At 41.0% G+C, this 16,485-nt stretch overlaps 1 protein-coding gene across 1 annotated transcript in view; it reads right to left on the reverse strand.

Moving 5' to 3' along the window:
* The window catches only part of LRRC72 (leucine rich repeat containing 72), a 42,153-nt gene extending 40,377 nt beyond the window's left edge, over positions 1-1,776 (reverse strand). Inside the window, exon 1 of the mRNA XM_032305765.1 lies at positions 1,608-1,776. Coding sequence (XP_032161656.1) covers positions 1,608-1,700 — 93 coding nt within the window. The 5' untranslated portion in view covers positions 1,701-1,776. The remainder of the gene's footprint in view (positions 1-1,607) is intronic.
* Positions 1,777-16,485: the final 14,709 nt, after the last annotated feature.

Raw genomic sequence — 16,485 nt, forward strand, 5'->3', positions numbered from 1 at the left:
TAAATTTTGTTTTTCCCTTTATGTATCTGAGGACACTTGGGTCGCCTCGATCTTTTGACGAAGCAAGGCCTCAGAAAGATGAGCGCAGTGTGTGTGATGGGCCGAGGTGCAGAGAGAACTGCAGATAGGAAGCAAGGCTGCCTCTGGCGAATCAAGGCAAGGCACCAGGAGAGTGGCAAGTGGGAAGGAGCAGTGAGTGAGCAGGCATGACAGAGGGCGTGCGAGAGAATTGATGGAAACTGGCAAATAATGAGACAGAATACGGGCTAGCAAAGTCACAACTGGTGATGCTAATGAATGTGTTCATGCGATGATGATGAGAAGGTGATTGGAAGGGAAGATGGACTCAGCTGGAAACATGGAAATTGGGGTGCTGGTGAGACACACAGGTCAAGGCATCCAGCAGCAAGCCGCCGGTGGAAGGGAGGAGCTCAGCAGAGATATCGGGCTGGGGATGACAGCCTGGTCGGTGCACAAGAGCCAGTGGGACCCCGGTTCAATCATTGGGAAGGAGCCACATTGAGAGAGAGGAGGAGGGAATGAAGCTGCAGAAGCAGAAAGCAGAAGAAAGAGGGTTTGGAGGGAAGGTTGCAAAGTTGGAGAAACAAGAGCGCAGTGGGAGCTAAGATAGCAAATTTCAAGAAGGTAGAATTTGAATCTGCAGTGTTGTGTCGGGTAGTAGAGGATATTACTCAGCAGAGGTACCGAATTCGGACAACAGTTGTCTGACTGGGGGGGAGAGGAATCAGATTTCAAATTAACTCATTCACCAAACAGGGATATAAAAACAATGCAACATGGAATTAGGGTATGGGGAGTTCCAGCACAAGGAGGGTAACAGCAGTTTGCTCCCCAGACCCTTGCCTGAGGATCTAGATAAAACAGGGGAAAAAATGTTTGAAAATGGTGGGATTATGAAATCCCAGAAGAATGAAGTCTGTGTTAAAATCTACAGACGAAAACATTCTCTTTGCTGACTTAGGTACTGCAGCGATAAATTCATATGACTCTAGCTACATGCAAGCCACACGCTCCGCAGTTTAGTTAGGACCTAGTGTGTGTAGCTTTCAAATCCTTACAGAAGCCCCAGCCTTGATATACATGGCAGCCCCAAGCCTCCCCAGAGCGCCCTAGAACTCTTCAGCACTTGGGAGCTCCTATGGCCAACAATTCTGACAAGTTTTCCCACTCAAGCATTCTTTAAGCTTAACTGCCCACAACTCTATTTGTACTGTTCATCAAAGAAACCTTCCCCCTCCATGTGTCCATTTGCACTTTATATAAATAACCCAGAAATGACCTCTTTAGGGGGAGGGTATTTCTGGGTTATTTATATTTGTGGGAGAGTCAAGATTCCAAATTGATGGTTTTATTATGAAATCTCTAAACTGCCAATGTTACATAAGCGGCAGACGGCAAGCCAGGAAAGGTTCATATAAATCCGCCAGTGGAGATCAGAGGCATCCCCAAACCCTACCCTGGAGATTACGGACCTCCAGCCTCAATGGAGGGCCTAGGGTCTGCCATTGTTCTACCCGCTCCGGCCGACCGCTGGCTGGCGCAGGGACCTGAGGGGCTCGTGGCCTGGAGAAGGGGGTGCCACTTACCCTGCGGCTGATCTCGAAGGCAACTTCCGGAGCCCTGACTAAGCTCGTAGAGTGTAGGGAGACATGGGGCAGATGGTTCGGGTCCCAGGCCATCAGGGCACTAAGGGAGGCTAGCAGCACCTACTAGCCATCCAACCTAGCTCCACGGCTCATTGGTCCGTTACCAACAGTTACCGCAATCTGGGCGACTAAAAGCCAATCCAAACTAGGAAAGATTTGAAGCCAGTCCCTTCTATGACGTTTTCACGTGTGGCCCTGTAGCGCCCACCACATTGTACCTTGAACACACTCGCGTTTATCCAGCGTGCCGTGCAGATTGCTGCCCATGCCAGAGATCGAGGGGTCGGCTATGTCAGAGCACTCCAGTAGCAATCACCCACTAATAATAATTTCATTGATCTGAGCTCTAAATACCAGAAAGCTTAGCTTTCTGAAGAGTAGACGTACCACTGGCCACATGAGGGTGGGTTGAAGGAATGCCCTACAGAATCCTAGTGGGGCTTGAAGCAAAGAAGAAAAAGAATCAATATTGCTCATCCTCCCTTATTTAAAATTTTGACATTCTGTTCATCATGAATGCTGTTGCATTAATTTTGAATTTTACATATATCTATATCTATATATCTATATCTATATCTATCTATGTATATATATATATATCTCATCAGCACTTGTTTTGATTGCTGAGTTTGGATTCCTTACATTTTTGTAATTTTTGTACTAAGACCAGTGTCTTACTTGCCTCCTCCTAGATCCGGTCCTGGAATGCAGGTGGAGGTAGCGGTATCAAGGAGACCCAGATTCCACGTTTGCAGAAAAATGGAACTCTTGACTGATCTTATTGTGAAGGGCAAGTGCATGTTGGTTCAGTAGCTGAAAACTCCTCCCTCTAGGAGAAAATGGGTAAGTGAAGCCACTACGTGGCAAGGTTTTACCAATCTTCAAGGTGTTATTGTTGTTTAATTGATGGCTCCCCTACTTCTATTGGAACCTCTTACATAGGCTATGTTATGATTTTATTTATATGAGTCTTGTTCCCCTCTAGCTTGGGACATTTTGAAGGCAGGATCCTCTCTGGTTCATCACTGTTTTCTGCCTGGGCCTAGTACCCTGCATTCTGTAAATGTTGATTTAATTGAATGAGTTGGTTTCTTGGGTCCAAATTTGAACTTGAAATCTAGAATTAAATGTAGCTGTTAGAAAGGGGTCAGGCTACTTGCATGAAAAAATGCTGGTGTTGGAATAGAGCAGAAAAATCAAACGCCCACTCTTTTAGTACTTCTGAAATGTATTTGGGTCTGGTAGAGTTGGGTAGGTAGAAGTCTTCCAAGTTATCACAGAAGGAGGGATCATCTGAGAATGATTATCCAAGTGGTTTTATATCCCAGAAATAAAAATCAATTGAGAGGAATGATCCACTGAGAAAATGCGTAAAGTAATTGACTGGTGTCCTGTCTCCCATTTTTGCTCTTAAACATGGGTTATAGAATTTCAAATATCATTCATGTATATGCTACAAGAAAAATGGAAATACATGCTATTTGTTCTACTTCGTATATTACACAAACGTGAGTTTTAGAATCAAATGCAAAATGCATTTCCAGAGCATCTTACATAAATAAACTACCAACCAGTTGATTTCTACTAAAATCACATTTAAAGATTATATCCTTTATTTTTTAAAATCTTTTTACTCAATATTAAGAAGAGAAAAAGAAATTTTGAAAAAGAGCGCTATTCTTCGTGAAGGAACTCAGAAACTCATTTATTATAAGATCTTAATGTGTTCTCTCTTTGAGAAAAATTCATAATTTAATTGATCATGAGGACTAAAACAATGCAAATTTAATTTCCGAATGTCAAAGATGGAGGTTAGCGAAGCACATTTTTGGTAAGAGGCACTATCTAGAAATCCTCACATTGGTGGCATAAAATTTTTACAAAAGAAGTATCTTTAGCAGAGTGAGCAGAGATTTTTTTTAACCTCTGTGAGGTAGGATTAGAGCCTGAGGAATTCAGCTTGAAATTTTAAAAATCCATGTAAAATGTACATTCTGCTTTACAATCAATCTTGTTTTAATATGAAAATAAAGTGGCTCCCATAACTCCCCTCAAATCTTTGAGTAATATTTACACTCAAGCAAGACACCCTGTGTTTATCCTGTGGCTTTACCTCCCTGGCATACTGCCATTGCCTGCAGGGGTGTGCATACCCCATTTGAAAGCTCTATCATATCATGTATGTGGCTTTGGATAAGAAGAAAGAGCCTGGGCTCCAAGTCGGGGCATGTGGGGTTTGGTCTCAGCTCTGACATTAACTAGTTGTTGGCCACTTTCAAGTCACTTAATGTCTCTGGGCTTCAGTGTCTTCAATAGTAAAATGAACCAGTTGGAAGTTTAGCTCAAAAATCTAATTACACTCCTCTAGAAAAGTAGTATGTATTGTTCACAGAGTAAAATGTTCTTGTTGAGATGTTGACATGTGATTGTTTTTTAAGAATTTTCCAGTGGAAAATGTGTGAGGAAAAAAAAAATTATGGGTGATGGTTACCATTAAAGCTAAATAATTTTTAAAATCTTCCGATTTTTGCATGAGCAATTCCAATAATCAGTCTACATGCTACTTTTGCAAGTGAGTGAAAAATATTTATTGCATGAAATAATCATTATCAGCCATTTTCTACTGTGTAGAATGTGCATAGAGTGAGAAACATATCAGCCACAATCCAAATATATTTTTATGTGTTTAAAAATATATCTTTCTAATGATAGTTGATAAGCACAGTATCAACATTCATTGTTTTAAGTTTAGGTAAAATACCATTTTAGATAATAACTACAATTTTTTATTTACACAAAATGAAAATGAATGAAATATTGAGAATTTATGGAATTCTCCATGAGTCTTTCATGTTACTGTAAGTCTTACAGGAAGAGACACTGACTGCCTTTGTTCAGGACTACATTTTAAATTTTTATATTGAACATACTTGGAAGATATAGTGTCTATCTCCTGAGCAAATTGTGGGTGTGTTTTTGGTTTTTTAGTTTTTTCACTAAGCAGCATAATAAATTCAATGTCTCCTTCCCTTATAATAAAGATAAGATCAGGCAGACTTCTACTGTCCAGTATAAAAGATTTAGGTTTTCTAAGTTTAGCATTCCTCTCCTCTAACACAGTCTACTGTGTATGACCACATCACCTGGCCTGCTTCTCATTACCTTTTGGAAATTGTGGCTGAAGGATACTCAGGCTGTGCTGTTACTGTGTGTAGTAAACTGTCCTTAGTCTCTGACCCAGAAGTCTCATATCATCCAGCTACCTATGAAACTGTGGCTTGCTAACAACTTGTTTCTGCCTGTCTGGTTTTGTCTTTTTTTTTTTTTTTTTTAAGAATGGAATGCGTCCTTCTATTTTTTTTTTTAATATTTTATTTATTTATTTGACAGAGAGAGAGAGAGATCACAAGTAGCAGAGAGACAGAGAGAGGGAGGGGGAAGCAGGCTCCCTGCTGAGCAGAGAGCCCGATGGGCTCCATCCCAGGACCCTGGGATCATGACCGGAGCCGAAGGCAGACGCTTAACCAACTGAGCCACCCAGGTGCCCTGGAATGCGTCCTTCTAATTTGTTCTTCAGCTTTCACGTTTCTCTTTACCATCTCGTGAACTTCCATCTTTCAACCTAAACTACTGGGTTGAATTGTTGCATTATGTTCCCTTGTAATGTTTCTTATGGTTTATTTATGCATTACTCTACTGATGGACATTTATGTTGTCCAATTCTCTTTTCTTTTTGCTATGATAACCAATGCTATAAGAAGTGTCTTTGTACTCCTGAGTATTACATTAGGTGAAATTCTTTGATGGTATTAATGAGTCGTATATGTGTTTCTTTCTCTACAGGATGGTATTTTGTTAAATTTTGCCAATCTAATTGGAGAAAAATTTTATCTTGATGTTTTAATTTGTACATACTTAGTGAAGTTGAGTATCATTCAAATGCTTATTGGTCCTTTGCATTTTTTTTTTCCGTGAATTGTGATTTCATGTTAATTGCTTAACTTTGAACATGAAGATTGAAATGACTGAAACCCATCCTACGAGCTAGATCTATAGAATTTCCCAGTTATTTCTTAAAGTCACCCAATGATTCAAGTCATCTTGTAACATCTTGCACAATTGTCTTCCCTTGCTCTCTCTCCCTGGCTAATGTCTGCTGCTTTCAGAATGCTGAGATAAACATTATTTCTCTGTCCCTGAAGTACTCTTTTACTGATCCCAGGGATCCATGCCCAAGATGCTATCACCTGATGTTCTAAGTGTTGCCATTGTTTAAATCATCCGTGGGTTCTGAGCTAATAGGGAAGCATCACTCTCTCCCCAACCCCATGACATGTTTTGTCACCAAAATTCTGAAGGAATTTTGCCCATATTTATTAGTTCTTGAACTCTCACAAAAAAAGAAAAAAAAATAGCCATTTACGGTTCTGCCTTTCATACCTTATTTCCTCTCAAAACCCACACACAATCCTCCAAATAGCTACCTGAACAGGAACAGGAAGTGGTTCAAGTTTGGAAACATTTCTATACTCTCTGGAAAGCCTTAAAACCTCTAGATGGGACTATAACTTCATCAAATAGTGTAATTTTCATTTCCAAACCTGTGCAGATTTTGGTGTGATTTTACATATTCTCCCACAATCATTGGGTCCCATGTCTGAGCTCTATCCATGCCCTCACATAGCCACCCTCTGACTATTCATTGTGCCTAGAGGAGCATATATGCCCATCAGGGTATATAGGTATAGAGTGTGGAAAAGTGTAGGCTCGTCTAGTTGTCTAATGGGGTGGGCAGGGTTGGAGGTGGTGAGTTCAGAGGAAGACCTGAACAGGGGCTTTTAAATCATGGGGCCTAGTACAGAAGACCTCATGCCTGAAATTAGAAATTGTAACTGGGTGGGAAGGTTATACAATTCTTTAAAATTAATTTCTATTGTGGGATTTCATTGTGTGAGATCATTAAAATTACTAACTGTTCCCTCACTTGGTTCAATTTAGACTTCTTGAGTTACTGGTAGAGAGAAATTTATCCTAAACTGGCAGAGAAGTCTTGATAATACTAGCAGGAATGCTGTGTTTTGTCACAATTAGACATTTGAAGCATAAATTCTCTCTATATATAAATGTGTGGGGATTATGTGTATATATGCACATGTATGTATGTGTGAGTGCATGTATGCATGTATGTGTGTACATATGCATTCACACACATGTATGTCCATGCACACACACACACACAAACACAAAGTAGACAACCTCTACAATACCCCCGGTGATCCCTACCTCCTGGTTTTCACATCCTTGTATAACTCCTTTCCCTTGCACATGGGCCAGATTTATGGGCTTCTGATACTTAGAATATGGTAGGAGGATAGGATATCACTTCTGAGATTAGATTTCAAAAGGACCATGGTTTCTGTCTTGGTCCGCTCTCTCTTGTTCTCTGGCCTGGTCTGAGGTAAAGTTGCTGTCATGTTGTGAGCTGACCTAGAGAAAAGCCCACATGACAAGGTATTGTTGTCTCTAGCCAAAAGCTGGAGAGGACCTGAAGCCTGCCAATAGCCATGTGAGTCATCCTGGAAGTAGACACTCCCCCACCAAAGCCTTCAGATAACTATAGCCCTGGTCTGGCTTGTAGCTTTGTGAGAGAGACTCTGACCCAGGGGCACCCAGTTGAGCCACACCCAGATTCCCGACATTCAAAATGGAGATAATAAGTGTTTGTTGTTTTGTTTTTAATTCTGAAGTGATTTGTTATGCAGTAATAGATAACTAATTATACATTTTAATGTCTATTTTTTATTCCATGTATATTAAATATGTATATATGAATTTAAATTACAAGTATGAAGAGATCTAAAAAGCTATATTTCTAGTTGAAAAGCTCTTCTCAAAAGAATTCTTGTCCCCTGTTACCATATGTAGTAAAATCTGACAAAATTTCTCCTTCTGACAATTTCCAGATTAATATTTAAATCTGGAAAGCCAAATTTACCCTTGGAATGTTAGCTACATACAACCACATGTTTAGTTGTAAAAATAAACCTAACTCTTTTATCATAATAGCCGGTAATTTAGTTGAAAGATAATTTTAAAAATATTTATTATTAAACAACTTAATCTAAGTTGTGTTAACTTAAAAAAAATCATTAACTGAATGAATACTATCAGCAAGTCAATAAATATTCTTTCATTTCTTTATGAAAACTTTTTCAAAAGCGATATATACTTAAACAATGGGACAGTATTAAGTATTATTATTTTGTCAACTTTGAGGTGTTATTTTGGGGCTCAGTTTTCACTTCTCAACATAATAGTTTTCTCCTATGCTCTTTCTAACTCAAGCATCTGAAACTGCTGAGATTTTCTTCACACTCCCATAACTTTTAAAGTACATTTCAGGGGTTGCCTGTGCTCAGTGGGTTAAGCATCTGCCTTCGGCTTAGGTTGTGATCTCAGGGTCCTGGGATCGAGCCCCTCATCGGGCTCCCTGCTCAGCAGGGAGCCCGCTTCCCCCACTCTCTCTCCCTGCTGCTCTGCCTACTTGGGATCTCTCTCTCTCTGTGTCAAATAAATAAATAAATAAATAAATAAATAAATAAAATATATTTTTTAAAAAGTACACTTCAAAATGAAGTCTCAGCTTGGAAGTCATTTTTTCTTTAAGGCCTGGATTAGTTTTGCATAATAAGATCACTGTTAGCAGTGGCATCCAAAATTCCTGGGGACAGTTTTTTTATTGGTCTTGTTTACATACTTACAGTGGCAGAAAAAGATTCCCAAACTAGCTCCAGGAAGCTTGGGATACCATGTGTGGCCAGACTTGGGCCATCAAGCCATTTAAAGAGCTCTTCTTTCTACATGAGGAAGCTATTTTAGATGACCCGATATCCTTCATTTATGCACTCATTCATTGAGTCAGGCATTGAAATTGACTGAATCCCTACCATAAATCACATACTCTGCCAAGGAACGGAGAATGTGAATTAAGACACTCCAAAGAAAGGGAGTTATGAAGCAAATAGTATTAGCTCCCATAGCTCTAAACATACTGTAATTGTGTTTGGTTCTGCTTGATATTGGCTGGCATTCAAATGGATCATTAAAGATGTTACTATTATTTGCTTAGAGCCTGAAGTGTTTCAATTACCCTTGTACAGAATTCCAAACTGTCTTATTGACTGTAATAACTGTGTGCTCTTTATTGCCTTTATTCAGTTGTAAGGTTCATATTAATGATGCTTTCATCACCAACTTTTCACACAAAACAAATAGGAGACAAAGGTTCAATAATCATTTTAATTATAGGCACTACATTTTGGAAAGTAGTTCAGAAGAAATCTTTTTCAGAAGAAGTACAAAGACATGAAGAGGTTTTTTTGCATTGCAAGTTTAATGCTTCTAAAGTTTTAGAAAATAATTTTCATTTCATGAATTCATTTTATGTTATAACAAAGAAAGAAAATGTGTTTCCACCACTAGGGTACAGTTTCCAAGAAGTTTAGCAATTTTTCTTAAATTTGGATAGAAAAGATAGACAAACAGCTCACTTAGTTTTGTCCAATTCTTTACCCTTTACCTCTAGTGATCTTACTTATGCAGTAAGCAGCAGAAATCCAGCTCAATGCCATCAGACTCCTACTATTTGTATAGGTGATGGCTGTGAGTGACTTTTGCTAGCATGAACTATTAAAAACAGGGGAGCGAGGTAAAGGGAGTGAGAGAATAGAACAAAGGAGAAGGAGGAGAGAGAGCAAAAGGGAAGAAAAACAGAAGGGGAGGGTTGGAGAGAAAAGAGAGACAGGGTGAAGATAAGAAAGAAAAGAAATGTAAAGAAGCAGGTGATAGAGAGAAGGAAGAGAGTAGCAAAGGACGGGACATAATTGTGATTAGGAATTATATTATTGTCTTTTGATCACCCACATCTTACCTTTTGAAAGGCGATGTCCTTCTTTGGGGGCACTGCTTTATCCTTGATGTATGGCCCAGCTCTCAAAGCTCTCAAAGCTCCTGGCATCAAAGGTGGGCCTATAATCCAAGAGAGACTAAGCAGAATAATTACTCCTAGGTTTTTCCAGTTGGAATTAGGGGGAAGGAAGCTATGTGGTATACGACCTAAAGTTAATATTACATGTTGCCTTAATATCTAAAACTGGGAAGGCCTAAAATGACTGAACCACGTGCTCCCTCCTTACTCTCTTCCCACAGATAAAGTCTCCTAGCCAAGTGATGCTCCTCATCCAACAGAACAAATACAGTGCATATCCCGGGGTAGCTGGTTTCACTTCTCTGCCAGCCAAAGAGTTATTGAAACAACCCAATCACGTCCTTGTGTGGGAACCAAGGCATCTCACCCTCTGGTTACTGCCAAGTCTGCCTCCTAAAGGCTCTGGCTGTCCACTCTCATTCCAGAGCACAGCCCCTATGGAGTCCTGCGTGGCCTGCAGTGTCCTCCTCCCCTGGGCTGTGAGGGCAGGAGATGAAGAAACTGCTGCTAGTCACATCTCTCCAGAATCAGGTGTCATGCGTTTGGTCATCCCCGAAGCCTGGGGTGGGGCTCCTCCCCTTCCCAACAATCTGAAGAGGAGTCAGGGAACTGGGTGCCGCCAGCCATGTTTGCAGCCATGTAAAGGGGCTGGGCTGGGCGTGAAAAGCCAGCACATGACGAGCGGTAGAATTGGGAGAAAATGGGTGAGGGATGCCTGCAGATTTAGAATTCCTGGCTCTGTCACCACTGAGGTTCTGACTTCCTAGCAGTTTTTCCTCCTTTTTTTTTTTTTTTTTCTTCTTCTTCCCCTTTCTTGTTGGTGTTTCTTCCAGTGACATCCAACAGTTCAGATGGATGCAAGCAGCAAGGGAAAAGAGGGGGAAGAAAAAAGAAAAGAAAGAAAAGTGGTACATGGTGAGTTGTCTTATCATTAAGCTGCTAGCCAATGAGCCTAGAAGATGCTATTAGCCATGTTTCTACATAGAAAGTGGATTTACAATAGAAGAGAATAAAACTACCATACAGAGCAAGAGAAGGTCAAGTCTAAAGGTAGTCCACCATTGTAGCTAACTCCACACCTGCTTGTGGTTGACTGCAGCTTAGATGCAAGTCAGTTTACTTTCCTTCTGCTGTAAGCTAGTTTGCATTAGATTCTTTACTTTAAATCAAGAGTCCAACCATGTTCGTTGATGTGAAAATATTATCTTGAGGGTGAACCTCATAATGTCATGTCATTTTCACATCTATGGGTCATTTCCTGGGTCTACATCTGGCCCACACTGACCCTAACTTTTACTGTAACACTTGCCCAGAGCTTGTGTCTACTGACCTCTGCCCCTTCCCTCCACTAAATTAATTAACCAAAGGTAAATGTGATATTATTTCTGGTAGCCTTGTATCCTTCTCTTTCTCTCCAAAAATCTACATTACAGTAATTGGATAGCTGCCAAGAGCTTGAAGTACAGCTGCATTTTTTAATTAATTAAATATCATAATCCTGTTTGCAGCTTCTATCAGTAACTGGAATGAATGTTATAGAAAGAGCATTCACTAAAAGGAATGTGTTGTGTAATCTAATGTATGCTAAATGTAGGTGGTCTGAAAACTATTTCACTGCATTCCTACTTTTGCTCATAAACTTTAAAAAATTTGTCACTACAGTGTGAGTGCCATTCAACGAAAGGAAGTCAGCTAAGCCCTTTATAAAACATTATTTTAAATACTCTTTTCTACATTTTCCAAGGCAGATTGTATCGTTAGTTAATCCGTCTACCTATTGTAATAGTAGGTGGTAAAAAATGTCCTGCATCCTGTCTCCATACATTCTTTTTCAATTTCCCTTTGTTGATTTTTGTTATATTTTTATATCATAGCTTTAGTAACTAGGATGTCTTCAGGTGAAGAAAATCCCTTCTTTCCGATCTTTGTCAACTACAAGTTAGTGACTCAAAGTATTACATGTGCACTCCCATAATTGTTTATCTTGGTGTGGCCCATGCTGAATATTAGTGCTGCTATCAAAATTATTCTGTTCTCTGACATGATCTCTTGGTATTTCTTGGTTATGTTTTCTCTAAAAGTTCAGGAATTGCTTGTCGGAAATCCCTTGACAAGAAAATTTACCAAGGACGTTACTACATTGGTAAGCTTGACAGTTTCTTTGCTAGGAAATGCTAGCTTCCAGAGCTTAACTTCTTACCCTACAGCTATTTTTTCCTCTCGTGTCATTGTCTTCCTATACTATTCTGGTTGAATAAACTATTTTTTATTAACTTCATTTTATTACTTTGATAGGGATCATACCTAAACTGTACAGCTATGATAACATAACACGTTCATACTTTGTACTAATTAAGACAATTTAAGAAACTTTATTTAACTGGCAGAATGACCTTGAGGCTCTCATGTAGAACTCCACCAAGGAGAGACCCACTGGAAAATCACAAAGTCCAGCTATGGCTTTTTCCTAGGGCAGCTTCCATACCCTGGATCGTATACTGTTTATGTGTAAATGATTTTGGTTGTTGCTTCCAGTGACCCTGAGGGTTGGTCCCTCTGATTCATCATGGACAAGGCCACTAGCAGACTCATTGTCAGGGACAGGGACCAACTTTGGAGTAAAGGGATTATCATCGGTTAGGATGTTTTGCATTATAGTATCAGAACCCTAAGCTTTACCTGTTTAAGCAGCAAGGCACTATCTTGTGTCCATGAACAAGAAGTCCAAAGGGAGATCAGTTCTAGGTTCTAGATAGTCAGGGCCAGAGTTCCAGATCTCTGCTCGTTTTAAATCCTGCCCTCCTCTAAGCTGGCTTTCATTTTGGGTTTTCAGTTAGCCTTTCCCCTCACAGACAGTAGGACCATCTCCAGGTTTTACATTCTGACATGCCACTATTAAGAGGAAGAAGAGGGCTTACTTCATGTTCGCCTTACAAGAGGCGCAACATTTCCCTAAGTGCTTCCCTTCCATGTATCCTTGGCCAAAATGGAGTCACACACCCACCTAAAATCAGTCACTGGCAAGGGGAGTGGTATCTCTATGACTGGTAGGTAATCAAGATCCACTCTGATGTATTCTCTGGCTGCCCTGCCAGGTGGACTCATCCCTCACTTCTCTTGGAAGCAGAGTTCACACCTATCAGCCTGGACCCCCACATAGATGCACATGGACGGCCTCCCCCACCTGCTAGAGCTTCTACACCACCCGCCGGGCTGCCCTTCTTCACAAGGACATGATCTTCCCGTGGCTTGAACTCTGACACTGCACACTCTTCCCATCTATCCTCCCCCACCCCCTCGGACAGTCCTGGCGATGTGCCAAGGCTCTGAATTCCCTGTATGGGTCGGCTGTGTGCGAGGACACCTTCTCCACCTGCCTGGGCTCTGTCACCTGCACCCTCCTTCATCCTGTGGAGTCTGACTTCTTGCCAGCAGCGTTCTGTTCCAGAAAGAGTTAAACTTTGCTCAATGCAATTTTTATAGCAGTCTATTTAAAGAATAACAAATAGCTATCTATTTAAAGAATGGCAAATAGCTATGTACAAAGTAAAAAAAAAAAAAAAAAAAGGCAACGAGATTTTTCCACTCACAGAAAAAAAAAAAAGAAGGTGTCAGAAGAGCAAGCTGTGATAGTGTGTGCACACTGTTGCTATAGTAGAGACAGCTAATAAGTGTGGTTTTCATAAATTAAGAAAAATAGATAACTACTTCCCCCCCCATCAGCAGTATCTCAAGTTACAGAAATGGAGAGTAACAATTTCAAATGACATTTCAACTCTTCAAACTGGGTGGTGATCCTTGTCAATTGGAAATGGAAGAATAAGAATGTGGTCCTGTTGTTCCCAAAACTGAATTTTAAATAAAACAGTTGTGTTTTAAGAGTTAACGTCATGGTAGTCTTGATCAGTCCCCAGCATAAGTGCATTGCAAGAAGGTAACTTTGAGTGGCAACAAACCTTTGATTTACCTGCAAGATTTCCACACAGGCTCATTTTATGGAGGGGAAGCCTAAGGCACAGAGGGCTAAGTACCTGGTCCAGGGGTCACAGCAGGTGAGCGGAAGGCAGCCTGATTCCTTTGCCCTTCTTTTCTAGAATGTGTGCTGATCTGTGGGAAAAATACCTGACTGCAGTATTATCTTGAATAGGAGAAAACTGGGAAGTAACGCTAGAAGAGAGAGGATTAATGAATCATCCGTTCTGTGGAAATGAAACAGCTGTTGAAGAATGAGGCAATCGAGTCGCATTTATTGACGGGGAAAGATGTTTAGTTTATCACACAATGTTTGCTGTAAAAACTGGGTGGGGACCATCTATAGATTATAAAGAGAGTATTTGTATAAATCCATAAATGCCCGAAGCAGGGTAGAAAGATTCTAGCCAAAATGTCCACAGTCTGGTGGACGGTCTGGGGAGGAGAGCATGGGATGTGAAAAGAGCAATGTTAGGGGATGGAGTTGTAGCAATGGAAAGGAAAGGTCGAACAGGTCAGCTGAGGAAGAAGAATGCTCAGGAGGTCTGTGCTATTCAGAGGATGGGGCTTGATCCCACAGGGCAGAGGCAAGGGCTCTCCTATCTCGGTTTCATGCAGGGAGATCAGCTGCCAGGACCAGCTCCAGGGTGGTATCAGGCATATCTAGGCCAGGTGTGCTCAGCTGGGTCCCTCATCTTTTCAGGGTTAACAGGAACCCTGTGCCTACTAGCCCATCTCAGGTAAATGGTACACAAAGCTTGGGTCCGTGGAGGGTCCCTAACCAGATGAAAAAAGCTCAAATGGGTCCCAGGGACCCAGGTGTTCCTTTTGGAGCTTCTGTTGGGGATTGGCCAGCCCTCGCTCATGGAGGGTCTACTCAGAATCTTCTCACCTGGCTTCAGGAGAAGTTCAGGAACCTCCATCATGTTCTGGGGCAGTGACTGGTGTGGGGGGCCTCACACAGCATTGAGACTCAGTTCTTGGCCTGTGGTGGGGTGGGGCAAGTGGTCATGGTTAATTTGTCAGTCTCTTGCCTTTGAAACTTGTGCCATTCCATTTGAGAGGTCATGTTTTCTTTCTGACAGTGAGGATCAGCTTCCAGAATTCTGGGTCAAATGGGTAAGCCTTGAAGCCTTTCTGTCAGAGTAGCTTCTTCTGTTTTCATATCATCAGATGATGTTACTTGTCAACATATGAGTAACACTGGGCCTCCCTGATGGAACTGGACTGCACAAGGGCAGATCCTGTCCCCATGCAGCCCAGATTCTGAGCCCAGGATCAGAGAGGGAAGACAGCCTGGCTCCTCCAAGTGGCTTCCCCTAACTCATCACAAGGTCCACAGGATAGTTGGGAGAGCTCTGGGACCTGGTAAATGGGGAAGGTCCCCTTGCTTGAAGTCTCCATTGGTACACTCTGATGGTGGCCCCAGGGTGGGAGAGGATAGAACTCCAAGGCTTCCCCCAAGATGACAGGGTCGTTATCCTCATATAGTTTCATCTCTTAGCAAATTCGCTATTCAGTTTCAGTATTTTCCTATATCAGTCTGTCTGTTTGGCAAATATCAGAGACAGTTTTGGTAAAATTTGATGACTTCTGGAAGTTAGAAACTCAATGAAATTAAAATGGAAATAGTTTTATGGAGAAAAAAGTCCAATTGGGATTGTGTTAAATTTATAGATTAATTTAGGGAAAATTCAGATCAATATAAATTATTGTGATTTCCCACCCAGGTGCCGGAGCATGAAATCTCACTTGATTTGAAATCGATATCTCAGAGGGTTAGATCATCTTCTTTGCTCCTCCGGCTTCTACCCCTCTTTTTTTAATTTAAGTCTGACTTGGCTATTTGTGGTTAAACATCTGATATTGGGCATAGTCCATGACAGAATTTGTACTTGATCTTATTGGGGTAAGTCTTCTGGAGCAATTTGAGGTAGTAGTGATAGCATTATACCAAAATCTTTGGTGAATCATTTGACTCTGGAAGTTTCTTACGTGGTGATTTTTGGAATAATGAAGGACAAGTCAGCCATAGCCGTTCTGTTAAATAACGTTACTGTTAGCTCTCTTCTTTCTGTCCACCCTTACTTCTCACGAGAATTTTATTTACCCCAAAATACCTGCTTAAGCTCTCCTATATTACAAATACTGTTTTAAGCCCTAGGAACTTAAATAAAAAATAAAAATCTCATTAAGATTACATTTTAGTGAATACAGCTCAGAGATACAACATGATGTATCTTCGTCCATAGATGTGTCTGTGCAACATGGGAAGAAGTTGCCTCTTTCTTAGTGGAGGTATAGCATCATTTGGGCTATGTGTCATATTTCAGGCCCTTCCCCACTTCCTGGCATCTGGCTCAATTGCACTTCTTTGCTCCCTTCTGAATGAATGAGGCCAGGTGACAAGTAACTGCCGATGAGTCGTAAGTAGAAATAATTTGGGTCACTTCTGAGTGGGGGCATTTAAGTGGCGGTATGAGATCATCCAGGACACTTCTTCTGCTGACATGAGGGAGGGCGCGATTGTGATGGTGGCTGCTTCCTCAGTCGGGGCTACCGATGACTGCTATACAAAGACACCACTTCTCCCTTACCTACTCCCAATGGGCGAGAGGTTGGCTGAGACATTTTGAGATACTGATCTTCTGAGATTTTGTGGTGGAGGCATTGTTTGTTACTGCAGTATAGCTCAACCTATGCCCACTGATACAACACATTTAAAGGAAAACAAAGTGGAACATTTTATATGAGGACCTGCGAGCAGTTAGGTGCGAAATTATACTTGTACAGCATAGGTAGGCAGATAGTGATCAAGCTTTGTACAGTATTTCTTCCACTAGATATCACTGGAATCAT

Source organism: Mustela erminea, chromosome 11 (genome assembly GCF_009829155.1).
Source record: "Mustela erminea isolate mMusErm1 chromosome 11, mMusErm1.Pri, whole genome shotgun sequence".
Taxonomy (NCBI): Eukaryota; Metazoa; Chordata; class Mammalia; order Carnivora; family Mustelidae; genus Mustela; species Mustela erminea.